This window comes from Grampus griseus, assembly GCF_964374135.1.
Source record: "Grampus griseus genome assembly, chromosome: 11".
NCBI lineage: Eukaryota > Metazoa > Chordata > Mammalia > Artiodactyla > Delphinidae > Grampus > Grampus griseus.
The window spans coordinates 96,310,886-96,327,628 of NC_139005.1; the positions used below are offsets into that span (position 1 = coordinate 96,310,886).

Sequence of the window (16,743 nt, forward strand, 5' to 3'; positions counted from 1 at the left end):
TTATACATTCATTCCTTCACCCATACAACAACTATTAAGGCTGGCTCATGCCAGGCAGGGTGAGGACCCCAGGACACAGTGAGAACACGGTGGACGCAGCCCCTCCTTCCAGGAGGACATTAAACCACTAAATAAAGAGTCACCCCACCTTTAGGCCTACGGTACTGGTCAGTGAGGACCCACGGGGTGCCCCGCTCGCTGGGGCAGCTCCTGGGCCTTCGCCAGCTCCTGGTCCCGCGCAGGGGCAGGGGTGGCCATGTGGACTGTCCAAGGGTCGCGGTTCCACCACCCACGTGTCAAGCAGGGCCGGCTCCGCTCCCTGCGACGCGGCCCCGGGTGTAGCCCGAGATTTTGAAGGTCGTTTGGCCACAGCCCCCGGGTTCCCCAGCCACTCGGCTCACAGCCTGCGCCGGGCGGGCGGGGACGGCTTTCCCCGTGCGGGCGGCGGCGGGAGCTGAAGGTCAAATCCGACCACCTTCGGGATCCAGCCAGCCCGCCGGAAGTCCTGCGGGCGGGGCGGGGCGGGCGGGGCGGGGCGGGGGTCTGGCCGCTGAAGGGCGGAACCCGGAACTCTGGCGTCCCTAGGCGCCAGCGCGACTTAGCTGGATGGAGAGACGGCCGCCTTGAGACCGCGGGACGCGAGCGATGGGTGAAGGTTCCCAGTCCGGGGCCCCCGAGACCGGAGTGTGATGGGGGAGGCCACGTGGGCGCTTCCGTCCGCCCACCCACTTACTTGGGACCGCGGGGGGGAGGGGCTCGCCGCCCTCCTGGCGGTAGCAAGTCCTGCGTCCGCAGCCTCTGGAGCAGGCCGAGCCACACCGGCGGTGGGGGGCGCGGGGGGACGGGGGGGCGAGGACCTGGCCTCACTTGACCTCCCAGGGTTCCGGGAGCCCCAGGTCAGAGAGGCAAATTCGCGGGCGTCTGGAGGTAGGCAGGTCTCAGGCCCGGCCAGGAGAGCCTGAAGGGTGAAAACGTTAGCCCTGGGCGACGGAGGAAGCAGCCCTGACTTGAGCAGGCCGGAGACAGTGTAGTGCCCGGTGGTCGGGACTGGGGCCTGGGGTCGTGCCGCCCGCGCTAAATCCTCGCTCCGCCCCATTCTCTCTGTGTGACCTGGAGAGTGGCCTGCACCTCCCTGTGCCTCAGTTTCTGGGTTTGCGAAGGGACAGAAAAGGAAACTGAGGGTTGAGAGGTTTTACTAACTTGCTCAAGGTCACACAGCCAGCAAGCGGCAGAGCCCAGGCCTAGCTAACCCCCCAACCTATTCTAGAAAGTTCTGCTGTGAAGCCCTCCCAAGGTTTTCCTCACCCAGTGGACCCAGCTTAGCTTTCCTCATCTGGCTCTCTCCCCATAACCCCCGGGGGCAGCGCAGGCAGCTGAGCCCCCTGGGTACTGCCAATGCTCTGGACACATTGGGTGTGGATGAGGGGCTCCGGAAGTGCAGGCTCCATGAATGGTCGCTCTGTGTTTCAGGTCTAATCTCAGAGCTGAAGCTCGCTATGCCCTGGGGCCACATTGCTGCCAAAGCCTGGGGCTCCCATAAGAGCCCCCCAGTTCTCTGCCTTCACGGGTGGCTGGACAATGCCAACTCCTTTGACAGACTCATCCCTCTTCTCCCAAAAGGTGGGCGTGAGGCTGAATGGAAGCCAAGGGGTGAGGCAGTGGGACTGCAGGAGAATCAGGAAGGGGAGGTGGCTGACCTAGACGCCTTCCCCTACCCTTTCCCTCTGTCTCAGACTTTTATTACGTTGCCATGGATTTCGGGGGTCATGGGCTGTCATCCCATTATAGCCCAGGTTTCCCGTATGACCACCAAAACTTTGTGAGTGAGGTCCGAAGGGTTGCAGCAGGTGAGTAAGAGACAGAGCCTGTATGTTCATCTCTGTGTGTTGTGGGTGTTTGTGTGTGGGGGGGTGCTCTGGGACATGCCCTCATCCTTGGAGTTGGTTGTGGTGGCCAGGAAGCAACGCTGGCTTGGGCGTGACTTGAGGTCTGGCCCCAGTTCTGCCAGGAATTCATGGGTGACTTTGGGAAAGCTGGAGAGAGCTGGCAAGAAGAGCTCGCTTCCCCCTGCGAGTTCCACCCCTGCTGTGGAACTGGGACTCCTTTAAGTGGGTTTCCTGAGTGGGGCATCCCAGATGCTGGGGAGGGATTTCCAGAGCACAGCGACTGCAGGACAGAGGGTGCGGGGAGGCTGGGCCCATCCAGACCTGGCTCCATGTGTTTTCAGCCCTGAAATGGAACCGTTTTTCCCTCCTGGGCCACAGTTTTGGTGAGTACGCTTTGGCCAAGACCTGACTGGTCTTGGGCTGTGGGGCTGTGAGGAAGGGAGGGGAGTTGGTACACAGGTATCTTTCCCTTGCACTTCTGGAACCGCAAGGGGAGATGGAGGGGGTTCATCAGACATTGACCCTTGGGCACCATGCCCTCTGGCCTCAGGTAGCTCCCCAAGGACACGTGGCCCCGTAGATAGCAGTCTCCGGATCTGACGAGGGAAACAGGGTCATGTCTGATGCAGGGAGCCCGTGGCCCCAGAGAGGGAGCCTCAAGTTTGATAGTGAATGCAGAGCCCGGCCTGCTGGTGGGGGCCAGGAGCCTGGCCCCTGGCTCGGGGCTGGCTCGACCCCTGGGAAGGAGTTTTAGAAGGACTTTGAGAGCTGGGGAATATCAGCTGACTACTCTTTCGTCCCCCCAGGTGGCACTGTGGGTGGAATGGTGAGTAGCTTACAGTGACCGTCCCTGCTCGTGCTCCAGGTGGGTGGGGAGAGCAGGACGACGAAGGGAACTTGCCTGGAGAGGGGGGTGCCTCCTCGCATCGGGAGTTCCAGGCAGCGTTTTAGTGACTGTGCCAGCTTCCTTTGTAGGCCCGTGATAATCACTGTTGTGAGGGCATTCCTGATGGAGTTAAGTGTTCCAACAGTGCCCATCTCCTCCGTCACAGAGAACCCTGGAGTCCAGCCCCAGGGTCGGGAGCTTGATGCTGAATGCAGACTGGGAGTAGGGGAGAGAAGGGTGCCCTGAAGGGACAGGAGATTCTTGCTGGCCTCTTGGGCAGCACCCTTTCCCCAGCCTAAAACACCGGTGTCCCCACAGGAAAGTGAGTCCCTTTCCCTGCCTACTCTCCCCTTCATCTTTCCCCTTTTGTGTCACATTATAGTTTTCCTGTATCTTCCCTGAGATGGTGGATAAACTTGTCTTGCTGGAATCCTCGCCATTTATCCTGGAAACTAACGTAAGGACAGGGCTTTTCATGCATGCTGTCGCTGGGGAAGACCTGGGTCCGGTCCCAGGTAGTGCCCTCAGCCCTGCCTCCCTCAGTGGGGTGGGAGGAGGTGGCAGAGGGTAGACAAAGGGCCTCAGGGCCCCCCCCCCCCAGAGGACAGGGTTACGCTACTTACACCCTAGGAGTGGGCAAGGAACAGGGCGTGTGGGCCTCGGTCATCCTTGGGAACCCTGTGTGTGGCCTGGAGTCTGCAGGATGCCAGGTGGGTCACGAGGCGGCAGGGGTGAGAGAGGGTAGAAGCAGTGGGTTGAGGAAGCTCTGGGGGCGCACGATTGGGTGCGCCCACCTGCACTTGTGCTCAGTCAAGTACCTTTGAGCTGTGCACACACTGCACAACTGCACACAGTAGACCTGAGTGTGGACCCGTGGGAAAAGTGCTGACCCCTCTCGCCACCACCGCCAATGACAACAACCAGAGCTAACTCTGCATCTGAGTGCTGGCTCTGCCGTTTCCCTGCTCTGTGACCCTAGGCAGGTCACTTTGCCTCTCTGGGCCTCAGTTTCCTCACCTGTAAAATGAGGAGGTTGGAGTAGAGGACTGTGGAGGTGCTCTCCAGCTATGACAGGTGGTCATTCTGTTCCCGAGGGCTCAGCCTCACATGGGTCCTTCATCAGTTTCAGTTTTCTTGTCCATAAAATGATCACAGATTCCATAAGGGCAAGAACCATAGCTGTCTCTTTACCACCACCTGCCGAGTCCCGGCACACAGTAAGTGCTTGCTAAACGTGCGTTGCATGAGCAGAGAGCTCGTAGGTTACTGTGAGGATTCACTGAGACAGCGGTGGCTGCCACTCTTGCTTCTTTACGGGTTTCACCCACTGAGTTGACACACACAGTGCCCCCAGGGGCTTCCTCCATCTTCAACCTGATCCGTCCAGCTGTCCCGGGCCTCAGGCAGGGCTGGGATGGCTGTGACCGAGGCAGTCACAGGGCTAACTGGCAGGGACTGATCCCATGCCGCCGCCCGCTGGGTCAGAATGCATCTTGGGCCAGGCGGGTGTGCAGCTGAGGGGCTCTTGAGAGTGGAGGGTGGGGCTGGGCGAGGGAGCAGGCCCCTTTGCGTGCGTGCAGCTGGGAGCCCCGCCCTGCCCACCCAGCAGAACCCATGAATCCTTAGGAACTGGAGAACATGCTGAGCTACAAGCGGAAAGCCATAGAGAACATGCTGCAGGTGGAGGCCTCCAAGAAGCCCTCCCAAGTGGTCAGCCCGGAGGAGATGCTGCAGGGGTGGGTGCCGGCGGGTGAGACCGGTAGCGTCAGAGGCCTGGGGGAGCTCTGGACCACGGAGGGAAGAGATCTCTGGGGCACGGAGGAAGCTTCCTTCTCCTACTGGCAAATCCACAGCAAGCCTGCTTCTCCCTGTGCTCACCTGGCGCTCTTTAGCCGCCCCAGCTGGGGCTTGAGCTGCGTTCTCCCCACCCCTCCGCATGCTCTCTGCCCCCCTCTCCACACACACACACACCCACACCGATGCGAACATCCCCATCGGTACAGGCCTGTGTCCTAGTGGGGTAGCCTTTTCCCTGCCCTCCTCTCCTTTCATCTGGCCTCCCCTGACCCAAGGCATCCAGTGTCCTCCTTGTCTCCCCCAGGTTCCTGAAGAACAACAGTCATGTGGGAGAAGAGTGTGGGAAACTCCTACTGCAGAGAGGAACCACACAGGTGGCCACAGGTAAGGGACTCGCTGTCCAAGGCCGTTGCTTATTGGCACTGTGCTTACTGAGGAATGATGATGGCTGGGCTTTATGGCTGCTTGCTCGGGCCCAGGCATGATACTTAGTGCTTTACAAAAAGTATCTCCTTTAGCGCTCCTACTGCCCTATTTTCATCCCGTTTAAAGCAGGGGAAACTGAGGCTCAGAAGGGCCAAGCGGCTTGTGCCAGGTCAGGCGGCTACTGCCTATCCTGGAAAGCCACGTCCTGTGGGGAGCTTGGTCAGGGGTCTTGGGACTAAATGTTGGGGTACAGCACAGCCCTGCTCTGCTGATCCTGTGTGGTGGGTGCCTGGTGTCCGAGGCTAGGCTTTGAGGACTCCCGTGGGGCAAGCGACTTTGAAGATGGTTTTCCGAATGGAGAAGCGGAGATGGGGGCACCTCGGCTTTGAAGGTGGTTTTCCGAATGGAGAAGCGGAGGTGGGGGCACCTTGGCTTCAGGGCAGCATCAGGCCTGTGTTTTCTACACTTTATCTCCCAACATATTCATTGAAGAAACCTTTTACTCGGAGTCCGCTCTGTGCCCTGCCCCTTTTGAGGCTGCAGGAGCATGGTGAACCAGAACAGACACCCGCCCTCTCCTGGTGGCCCAGTACCCGGCCAGCACAACTCCAGGGGGCGCCACCCACAAGCGCCCTTGCTGGCAGCGACTGCCCCAGGAACTCAGAGATTGTGGGCAAGCTCCTTCCCACAGTCAGTCTCCCTGGTCTTCTTAGGTGACTTCAGTTTGTAAAGAACCAAACGAGGCAGGGATCAAAACCCAAAATGCCTGTGGGAGCTGAACAAGTTGTGAAATTATGCCGGCTGCTGGGAGTGGGGCCGTGAGAAGTGGTGGGGATTGTGGCACTGAGACCGTGCGCCCTGCAGGAGGGCGGCTCCCAGGGCTTATCACATGGGAACTCGGGGCTCCTGTGGCCAGAATTTCTAGCTGCTCAAAAGGAGCCAGAGGTCTGCTGTGCTGTAATATTTTTTTTGGCCGCACCACGTGGCACGCAGGATCTTAGTTCCCCAACCAGGGATCAAACTCATGCCCCCTGCAGTGGCAGCGCGGAGTCTTAACCACTGGACCGCCAGGGAAGTCCCTGCTGTGTTGTAATGTTTCTCAGAAGTTGCCAACACACCATTAGGTCAAGTGCAATATACCTAAGGAGTTTGGAGACCCGTTCTTGTCTTGGTTACCGTCTCTGAGCGTTTGTCTGGCCCTTCCTGCAAATCCATCATGGAGGAGGGAGGTCGATGGCAGAGGGCGTGGGCCCCAGCTTCCCTGATGTGCTGGTACAGATGGCGGGCCAGAGGGGCCCCCGTGCAGAAGTGGGCTAATCCAGAATTAGACGTGCACCTGGCCTGGGAAGCCGATTTGGCCAGCCCAGGGTCACATGAAACAGTGAGCAGAGGTCCGCTGAGCCACTTGTCAAGGGGGTGGGCAGAGGGGGTGGGAGGGGTGGGCAGTGGGCAGGCGGCTGGATCGTTGTGTCGGGCCCAGCCCCTCCGCAGCAGTGTGGCCCTTTGAGGCCCGGGGTTAACCTAAAAGAAGACCAGGCAGCCTCCCAGACCCAAGTGGGCGGGGTGACAGCGGAGGAGCCGGCATTCCAGGACCCTCCTGAGCCCGTTCCCTCAGGCCCCAGAGCCTCCGAGAGCCCCCATTCCGTTCTGGAGCTGCACACACCTCCGTCATCCAACCCCATACCCCCCAACTCTGAATTCCTTCCCTAGGGCTGCCGTCACAAAGTCCCACAGATGGGGCAGCTTCAACAGCAGACGTTTACGTTTACTGTCTCACTGTTTCAGAGGCCAGAAGCCAAGGCCAGAGCGCTGGCAGGGCTGTGACAGGCTGTCCGTGCCTGTCTCCTGGCTTCTGGTGGCCTCAGGTGTTCCTTGGCTCATGTGTGACCCTCTCCCCACGTCTTCACAGAGTGTGAGGTGAGAGCGCTTTAGAAAAAACAGCGGGTAAGGGGCTCAGGATGTTCAGTAGAAGGGCCTGGGTTGGCCTTGTGGAGAAGGTGACTCCTGAATCCCATGATGCAGATGAGCTGCCGGCAAGGGCTTGGTGCACGAGCTCCATCAGGCTTGTGGGAGAAACGAGGCTGTGAGCCAGGGCGAGGAGGGAGGCCAGCTCCTATCTTATCTACCTCTTATCTGCGTTCCCATCACAGCCCTGGCCCAGGCCTTCGAAATGAGGTCAACGTGTTAGCGTTAGCGTGAAGGAGGGAAGGTCCAGCTCCGGGTGGGGTTAATGACCAAGGACTGTCTGTTGTCAGTATCCACCGCCTGCAGCCGGCCCACCATGGGGGTGCTCAGACCCTGTCACAGGCTGGGCTGCCCTGGGGCTGTGGGCATGATTTCTTTTGACTTGCGCAGTTTAAACACAACAATTTGGCACGACGGGGATTTTGAATAGGTTGCTCATATTTAGAATAGAGAGAGTTTATGTAAAAATGGAGATTTCCGGTTTCTTTTGAAAAATGGCAACACCTGGCAGCACATTCTGCCTTCCGCATAGGCAAGAACAGCTGCGCGGAGACCCTGCTGTGTGCGAGCGGGCGCTGCACCCACTCTGCCCAGCTTCTGCGGTGAGTCCGTGACCTTGGCAGGTCCCAGCAGAGGAAGCGGGTGGTGCACCCACCATCCTGATACCTCCCGGTATCCACCAACACAGAGGCTGTCCAAACTCAGAGATTTTTATGGGGGCTTTATCACATAGGCGTGAATGATGGTTAACCCAGGCTCTAGCCGCTCTCCCTTCCCCGAAGGGCCGGGCTGGAAGTTCCACGTTCCTAATCATGGCTTGATCTTTCTGGTGACCAGCCCCTATCCTGAAGCCATCAAGAACCCACCAAGGGTCACCTCATTAGAACAAAAGACACTCCTATCGCTCAGGAAATTCCAAGGGATTTAGGAGCTCTGTGTCAGAGATCAAATGTTCAGACAAAAGATGCTTCTTGCACTTTCACCACTTTAGGAAATAACAACAGTTTTTAGGAGCTCTGGCTAGGAGCCAAGGACCAGGACTAAAATATATGTTTTGTTACATCACAGTGTCACAGTCCCTAACTGTTGGCAGGGAAGTGGGGAGTCTATGGTCCTGGTAATATCTCCTGCGTTCAAGACCATTTCATTTTTTAAAATTATTTGTTTAATTATTTATTTATTAATTTTTGGCTGCGTTGGGGCATCATTGCTGCGTGCGGGCCTTCTCTAGTTGCCGCGAGCAGGGGCTACTCTTCGTTGCGGTGTGCGGGCTTCTCATTGCGGTGGCTTCTCTTGTCGTGGAGCACGGGCTCTAGGCGCACAGGCTTCAGCAGTTGTGGCACGAGGGCTCAGTAGTCGTGGCTCGCAGGCTCTAGAGCGCAGGCTCAGTAGTTGTGGTGCACGGGCTTAGTTGTTCCACGGCATGTCGAATCTTCCTGGACCAGGGCTCAAACCCGTGTCCCCTGCATTGGCAGGCGGATTCTTAACCACTGCGCCACCAGGGAAGCCCCTGGACTCCTTATTTAAGTGACATCTGCGCTGGCCCACTGGTCTGAGAAACACCATTCCTGCCCTCATAAAGGTCATTGTCACAGGAGAGGCAGACAGAAAAGCAGCCAGCTGCGGGAGTGCCTGGGGCCACGTCAGGATGTGTCAGGTGGAAGCAGGCTTGAAAAGAGCTGGAGGACTTGACCACAGGGAGGAGCAATTCTTAGGGCAGAGAAAACAGCACGATGGGGGTCCCCAATACCTGGGGGGTCACCCCACCCCCAAGAAAACCCCCTTTTTAAGTCTTTTCACATCCTCTCAGCACCTGAAACCCAGGCCTGGAGGAAGGAGGAGGGCAGTGAGCCTGGGAGTAGGGGCACCCAGGGGTCACCCCTGGTCCTGCACATGCAGCAGGGCCAGTCATCTGTGCAGGGAGGTCGTGGCCGGAGCTGAAGGCAGCCCAGAAGCCTCAGCCACGGTTTGATCAGGCTGAGATGACCTAGTAGTGTGGAAACCAGAAAACCTTCCAACGACATGGTCCTTCTAAGTATTTTGAGTCACAGATGTCTAAGAACCTCTATCAACAATTAGCTGTGGGGCTTCCCTGGTAGCGCAGTGGTTAAGAATCCGCCTGCCAATGCAGGGGACACGGGTTCGAGCCCTGGTCCGGGAAGATCCCACATGCCGTGGAGCAACTAAGCCCGTGAGCCACAACTACTGAGCCTGTGCTCTAGAGCCCACGAGCCATAACTACTAAGCCCGTACGCCACAACTACTGGATCCCACGTGCCTGGTGCCCGTGCTCCACAACAAGAGAAGCCACTGAAACAACGAAGAGTAGCCCCCGCTCGCCGCAACTAGAGAAAGCCCGCGCACAGCAGCAAAGACCCAACACAGCCAAAAATAAATAAATTAAATAAATTAATTAAAAAAAAAAAAGAGCTGTGAATTAAAAAGAGACCAACCCCCTTTTTGTCCTGGAAGATATGATCTAGCAGAGGGTAAATGATAGAGTGCATTAGAAAGTGTCGGGAGGGACTTCCCTGGTGGTCCAGTGGTTAAGAATCCACCTTCCAATGCAGGGGATGCGGGTTTGATCCCTCGTCGGGGAACTAATATCCTACATGCCATGGGGCAGCTAAGCCTGCGCCACAACTACTGAGCCAACATGCCCTGGAGCCCGTGAGTCACAACTAGAGAGAAGCTTGCGCACCACGATGAAGATCCCAGGTGCAGCAGCTGAGACCCGATGCAGCCAAATAATAAATACTAAAGAAAGAAAGAAAGTGCTGGGAGTTACGGAGAGAAATAAATCAGCGGGGGATGGAGGGGCTCTGGTAAGATGTTTGTGGGTGTAAAGGGGAGGTCCAGGAGGCCTGGCTGGGATGGTGGCATTTGAGCAAAGGTGTGTAGGGAGGAGGGAGCAGCCTTGCTTCTCCTGGCCGGCGCGTTCTCCTGGGGTGACCCACGTCACCGTATCATCTCCCTTTCTCACTCCCTGCGCTGCTCACATCAGGCAGCCTCCAGGGTCTGAGATTCTGTGACCTCCCTGAGACCCTGCAGCCCTTTTTTTTTGTTTTTTTTTAGTATTTATTTATGCATGCATGCTGCGCCGGGTCTTAGTTGCGGCACGTGGGAGTTCCGTTGTGGCACACGGGCTTCTTAGTTGCCGTATGTGGACTCTTAGTTGCGGTACGTGGACTCTTAGTTGCAGCATGCAGACTTTTAGTTGTGGCAGGCATGTGGGATCTAGTTCTCCGACCAGGGATCGAACCCGGGCCCCTTGCATTGGGAGCACGGAGTCTTATCCACTAAACCACCAGGGAAGTCCCCTGGCAGCCCTTCCTTGAGGAGACATTGCCCAGGCGGGAACTGCTGGGTGTCCATCCTCATTAGGTGAGGCCAAGTTGCCCCCACTGGGACCGTGGCAGAGAGCCCAGCTGGAGCTGGGACGACCCAGGCCTCTCAACCCCTCCAGCCTTTCTTTTTTGGCTCGATTTCTCTCCAGCAAGTGAGGATGCGATCCTTAGCTCTTAGGCACTTCCTGGTGCTTAAAGATCCGAGTGAACATTTTAAGGCTCTCAGAGATGAGACTGCGATGCCGGGTGGGTAATTGTCCCACCACCGTCATTCTGTGCTGCCCTCTGGGATGGCCGGGGAGGCACCTGCATGGGCGTTCCTGTCCGTGGCAGGGTAGCTGTGGGCAAGCTCTGCTCTGGCTGAACCCCAAGAGGATGTTGGGGGTGGTCTCTGCGGGTCCAGGTTGAAGAAATGAGCCCTGGCTGCACGGGGCCCAGAGTCCCAGGGGAGCCGAGCTGAGTTCCCCCCGCCCCCCGCCCCCTGACAGGCGGCGCTGAGGCCATGTCTCCATGCTTCCTTCCAGGTCTGTTTCTGAACAGAGATCGGAGGATCACTAGGGTGAGTGCTGCTGTCTTCCCACCCTTCACAGTGTGCCTGTCAGCTTTTTTCTTTTTCTTTTTTTATGGTAGTAAAATATACATAGTATGATATTTATGCTATATGTAAATTCTGTGCCCAGTAATCCCAGTCCTAGATATGTGCCCGGCAACAGTGTGTGCTGTGCGCTCCATAAGACACGTATGAGAACATTCCTGGCAGCTTTATTCATCATAGCCCCAAAGGAGGAATCACCCAAATGTCCATCAACAATAGAATGCATAAACTGTTACACATTCATACAATGGAACACCACACAGGAATGAAAAAAGCACAGTTACAGAGCAAAAGAAGCCCAAACCAAAAAAGAACACAATGATTCTATGTATATGAAGTTCAAAAAGTGGCAAAATTGATCTAGGGGGGTGCCCTTGGAGAAAACCCCTGAAGGGAGCCTGCTGGGTGCTGAGGGGTTCCAGGCCTTCATCCGGGTCATGGCTGCACGGCCGCATCCGTATGTCAAAGGCCATAATGGGCTGACACCCAGGTCTGTGGACTTTGCTGTAAGTTATACTTGAATTACAAAAGAAAAATACAGATCTGAGGATGTAAGTGGACTAGGAAAAGGAGGTCAAAGGAGAGATAGAGAGGAAGAGAAAAAAGAAGCCAGAGGGACTTCCCTGGTGGCGCAGTGGTTAAGAATCCACCTGCCAATGCAGAGGACACGGGTTTGAGCCCTGGTCCGGGAAGATCCCACATGCCACGGAGCAACTAAGTCCGTGCACCACAACTACTGAGCCTGCCCTCTAGAGCCCGCGAGCCACAACTACTGAGCCCACGTGCCACAACAGCTGAAGCCTGCGCGCCTAGAGCCCGTGCTCTGCAGCAAGAGAAGCCACCGCAATGAGAAGCCCGCACACCTCAATGAAGAGTAGCCCCCGCTCGCCGCAACTAGAGAAAGCCCGCGCGCAGCAACGAAGACCCAATGCAGCCAAAACATAAATAAATTAATTAAAAAAACGAGGCTGAGAAGCTGGGGTAGGAGGAGGTGAGGGGCAGTTCACGCCTGAGCTGAGTCCTGGCACCACCTCCTGTTAGCTGTTGACTGTGACATAGGGACTTAGCGTTTCTGATCCTTCGGGGAGGAGATAATGTGTGACGTGTCTGGGTCCTCAGTAAATGCTCATTCATTGGGCCTCGTGGTTGATAGGGGAGCCTCTGCTTCTGGAAAAGCCCCTGAGGTCACTGTGGCCCGAGGAGCAGGAGGTGGCTGGGAGGGAGGGGTTAGTGCAGAACGACGACAGTAAGTGGCTGAGCAGGCAGCTGTGTGCCTGTGTCTTCACAGGAGTCGTAGCTTCATCGTGATGCTGTAGCACAGCGCGACAGTTGGTCCGTATGGGAGCTCTCTTGAATTAACCCGCTCAGTACACGCTCACTGAGCCCCGCCTCTGTCGCGCCGTGTGCCGAGAGCTGTGAACACAGAGAAAATCCTGAGAGCTGCTGCCCTCAGAGGCTTCTTGGCCTAGAGCGGCACAGTCCAATAGAAGTACAATGTGAGCTCGTGTTAATGTCACGTCTTCTAGTGGCCGTATGAACAGTGAAAACAGGTGAAATCAACTTTAATAATATTTTCTAACTCAGTGTATCCAAGGTGTTACCACTTCAGCATGTAATCAACATAAAAAATTATTGAGATATTTGACATATTGTTTTCTTATACTAAGTCTTCGAAATCCAGTGTGCAGTTTACACCTACAGTGTGTCTCAGGCTGGACTAGCCCCATTTCAAGCTCTCAGTAGCCACAGATGGCGGCTGGTTACCGTGTGGACAGTATAGACCTAGACCTCTTAAATGGTCCTAAGACGGGGAGGTCAGGGCTGTGATGGAGGCCAGCAGTGGCTGCGGAGACACCAAGGTGCACTCTTTCTGCACTGTGGCCTAAGCAGGTTTCTTTCTCATGGAAACAGTCGGTGGAGGTAAGTGGGCTGTGCTTGCCGAGAGTCCAGAGCCCAGGCTGGCTGGGCAGCGTTACAGGGCAGCCCGTGGACCGGGAAAGGAGGTGTGGAGGGGCCATGCCTCAGTCCCAAACCTAAGCCCAGAAGTAGCCCAGGTCACTTGTCTGCATTTAGTTGCATGGCCACACCTGGCTGAGGGGAGTCTGGGACATGTCTAGCTGGGCAACCATGAGCCCAGGAAGAGGGAGAACAGATTTGGAGGTGGAGGGGGGAAGTCTCTGGCCTGAGGGAGTTAAAGCCCTCTGTTGAGGCAGTGATACAGTTGGGCAGTGGGCTTGGTCCTGGTTAGGTGGCCAAAGGGGCCCCCACTGTTCCCAAGGGAGACCGGTTTCTGCCCCCGGCAATGCCAGAGCCTTGTGGTGAGAATTCTCTGGGGTTTTGTCTCTGCAGCCAGAGTATTACTTCAATTTCATCAGCAGGGAGCTGTTTGTGCATTCCATCAGGAAGCTGCAGGCCCGCGTCCTGTTCATCAAGTAAGTCTGAACCAAGCGCCCCAGACGGACGTGAGTGCCAGGAATCTCCAGGTCTCCTGGTGTGAGACCTCTCCGCCATCTTTCTTGGGCAGCCCCCCGGCCGCTGGTGTGTGGAAGGCAGGCAAGGCAGTGGGAGGGCTTGGGCAGCTGGGGATGGGAAAGGACTGCACCACACTTTTCAGCAGGTGTCTGTATCTGTGGGGGGCACGCCCAGGTAAGGCAGAGAGACTGGCAGACACTGGAGTCTGGCCCTTGCCCTCCCCAGTCCTCCAGCCACCCTGGGCCCCTGACATCCCCAGACCTACACTGCTCCTGTCTGCTGTCCTCCCTTCCCCCACCTGCTAGCCAGAAGCCATCCACTGCCTCTGGGTGCCACAGCACAGTGAACATCCTTTGGTGTGGCTTAGGTGCCACCACCCACTCCACTGCAGCCATCCTGGACTGGCAGGAACTGTGACTTCCAGGGACACATCTGCCGAGCACAGGGGTTTAGAAGGCATGGACTCGATAGGGGCAGATCCAGACCACAGTGAGATACACTGCACACCCCTAGGATGGCCAGACTCTAAAAGTGAGATAACAAGTATTGGTGAGGATGCGGAGAAACTAGAACCCTTGCATGCTGCTGTAGGATTGTAAACTTTTTTTGTTGTTTTTAAATGGCTGCATTGGGTCTTCGTTGCTGCGCACGGGCTTCCTGTAGTTGCGGTGAGCGGGGGCTACTCTTCGTGGCGGTGCGTGGGCTTCTCATTGTGGTGGCTTCTCTTGTTGCAGAGCACGGGCTCTAGGTGCGCGGGCTTCAGTAGTTGCAGCGCGTGGGCTCTAGGGCGTGCGGGCTTCAGTAGTTGTGGCGCACGGGCTTAGTTGCTCTGTGGCATGCGGGATCTTCCCGGACCAGGGCTCAAACCCATGTCCCCTGCATTGGCAGGCGGATTCTTAACCACTGTGCCACCAGGGAAGCCCCTGGTATTGTAAAATGGTGCAGCCGCTTTGGAAAAGTCTGGCAGTTTCTCAAGCCATTAAATTACCATGACCCCGCAGTTCCACTCCCAGGTGTGTTTCCAGCATCTGTGCACACAACAGCTTGTACTGATGGCACACAGCAGCATCTTTCCTGATCGAACGAATAGTGTTGGAGGCAACCCAGATGTCCATCAATGGACAGATAAGCAAAACATGCTCCATCCACACAACGGACTCTTGTTCAGTGACAAGCGGAATGAAGCACTGATACACACTGTGACATGGACGGACCTTGACAACATTAGGCTAATTGAAAGAAGCCAGGCACAGGAGTCCAGGGAGCGTATGATTCCATCCACATGCAAGTCCAAATAGGGAAACATACAGAGACAAGGCCGATCAGTGGTTGTGTAAGACAGGGAGCTCTATGTGGAAACTGTAGGTGTGGGACTTTGTTGTTGTTGAGGTGGTTAATTATGTTCTAAAATTGACAGTGGTGATGCTTGCACAACTCTGAATATACCAAAATCCACGGAATTGTACACTTTAAATGGGTGAAATTATCTCCAGAAAGCTGCTAAAAGAGAAAGAGAACGCACGGACTCTGAGCCTGTTCAGATCCCAGCTCCGCCATTCAGTGGCTGTGACCATGGCCAGGTCCCCTGAGATAAACCTGAATTGCTTCACTTGAGCAGGCCTCAGTGAGCTCTGAGTGCCTGCGGGGACCGAATAACTCAATCCTGAATTAAACCTGGGCTCCAAGGGAGCCAGCTGTGGGAAGATTGGAGGGACGCCCAGGCTGGTCTCAGAGCCTGGAGCCCAGGGCTGGGGGAGAGCATGCAAGGAGGTGGTCCCAGATGAACCTTTCTTCTCGTTTCCCAGAGCAACCCAAGGGTTTTACGATCTGAGGAGAGAGAATGATGCCAACACGGAGCTCGTGCTATTCGTGACCAGCTCACTGAGATCCACCCTGAAAGAGGTGGGTACGTAGGGCTCAGGGCAGCTGGGCTCCAGGAGGGGCTGCCAGGCCGCCCCGGGCTCCAGCTCACCCATCTCTTCTCTTTTCTTGCACTGGGACCTCTGGTCTGGCCCTAGGTCTAACAGGTGACCCCCAGGAGCTACCAGACCTCACTCCCTGCTGCGGTCCCTGGAGACCTGGGGGGGGGGTCACATAAATCAGCACAGAAAGCAGACTTCTCATTGGCAGAATCTCCTGGCTTTATTGTCCTCACATATTCCCTGCGCCACACCCAACTCAGCACTGCCACGATTTCCTAGGGTCCCACACGGGAACAGATGACCAGTCTCATCAGTGGGTGCTGGCCTCCCAGTTGGAGGGCTGGGACGTGTGCTGTGACTTTGCCCTTTGCCTGGGTTCCTGGGAGCACCTGGCATTTTATGACCATCATCCACCATAAACACCTGACCCTGGGGCCTGTGCAGACGACTGGGTGTCACTAGAGGGAAGCCCGTGTGGCTGGCTGGCCAACTGCAGTGCCTTCCTGCCTTGTCGGCCTTTCTCCCGAGCAAGGGCGAGTTTGAAAGGCTGATGGTCTATTCCTTTTGCAAGTGGACCTTATAAGATGCTCAGAACCAGCAGCAGCCCCGACTACCAGCCCCCTCCCCAGCCTAGCTCTACAACTTCAGCTCAGAATGGCCTAGAACCCCAGGGTTTGGGCTCTTCCCTCCCAGACAGGCCTTTCTCACTGGTTTTGAGCCAGGCCCTCACACCCCCCAGGGGGTGCTGTGACTGACTGGGGCCCGCGAGGCCACGGGTCAGGCACTGCCAAGGCTCCTGTGGTGGACACTTGGAACCACTGGGAGGCAGCAGGCCGTGGGAAAGCCCCAGTGCGCCAGAGGGGCCCGCAGAGCCCTCCACTGGATCATCTCACCACGTGTCCCCTCCCTTCCCCAGAGGTTCCAGTACGAGCAAGTCCCCGGCAACCACTACGTCCACATGAACCAACCCCAGCACATGGCTGGTATCATCAGCTCCTTTTTACAGAGCAAGGAGAGGATCCCAGCCCACCTGTAGCCCTGGGCCAGGGGCTACAGACGCCTGCTCAGCCCCAGACTCCCAGCTCCCAAGCCCAGGCCAGGCGTGGTGGGGACAGGGCCCCCTGGTCCTGAAGACCAGCGTGGCCGGAAGAGAATCCTGTGGCAGAGCCGGCGGGGGGGGGGGGACGGGGGGGCGGATACAAGATTCTGACGCTAACATCTGTGACTTCAAGGGGGAGACGGTGTCTGGGTGTGGGAGTTACCTGTTTTGTGACTGGGTAGCAGGCAGAGGGAGGGGCTGGGATAGGCCCACCGGCCTTTTGTAGCCTTCTCTTGCCGCCCAGCTGGATGAAAAATAAAATGTTCTTGTATTCCTTCTGCGTTTGAGGCTGTCTCACTGCCCATGGGGCTTCTCCGTTAGGCGGAAGGGGAGAACACAGCAGACACT

The 16,743-nt window shown here is 56.8% G+C and overlaps 1 protein-coding gene across 2 annotated transcripts; it reads left to right on the top strand.

The window, feature by feature from the left end:
* Positions 1 to 539: 539 nt before the first annotated feature.
* On the top strand, positions 540 to 16,669 carry SERHL2 (serine hydrolase like 2). 2 transcript variants are annotated; one of them, XM_082665496.1, is made up of 12 exons: positions 540 to 649; positions 1,471 to 1,620; positions 1,734 to 1,847; positions 2,228 to 2,269; positions 2,693 to 2,712; positions 3,155 to 3,229; positions 4,399 to 4,508; positions 4,874 to 4,953; positions 10,832 to 10,866; positions 13,252 to 13,334; positions 15,180 to 15,276; positions 16,213 to 16,669. In XM_082665496.1, the coding sequence occupies exons 1-12, from the start codon at positions 646 to 648 to the stop codon at positions 16,330 to 16,332; spliced, it is 930 nt and encodes a 309-aa protein (XP_082521622.1). In that variant the 5' UTR covers positions 540 to 645; the 3' UTR covers positions 16,333 to 16,669. The 2 variants fall into 2 exon arrangements, with proteins under 2 accessions (XP_082521622.1, XP_082521621.1); XM_082665495.1 differs by having other exon boundaries at positions 541 to 655.
* The last annotated feature ends 74 nt before the right edge of the window (positions 16,670 to 16,743 follow it).

Bases quoted from the DNA above. Each gene is read 5' to 3' on its own strand.
- SERHL2 (XM_082665495.1), top strand. The intron at 4,954-10,831 runs GTAAGGGACTCG...GCTTCCTTCCAG, and splicing joins AACCACACAGGTGGCCACAG to GTCTGTTTCTGAACAGAGAT. The intron at 10,867-13,251 runs GTGAGTGCTGCT...TTGTCTCTGCAG, and splicing joins GAGATCGGAGGATCACTAGG to CCAGAGTATTACTTCAATTT.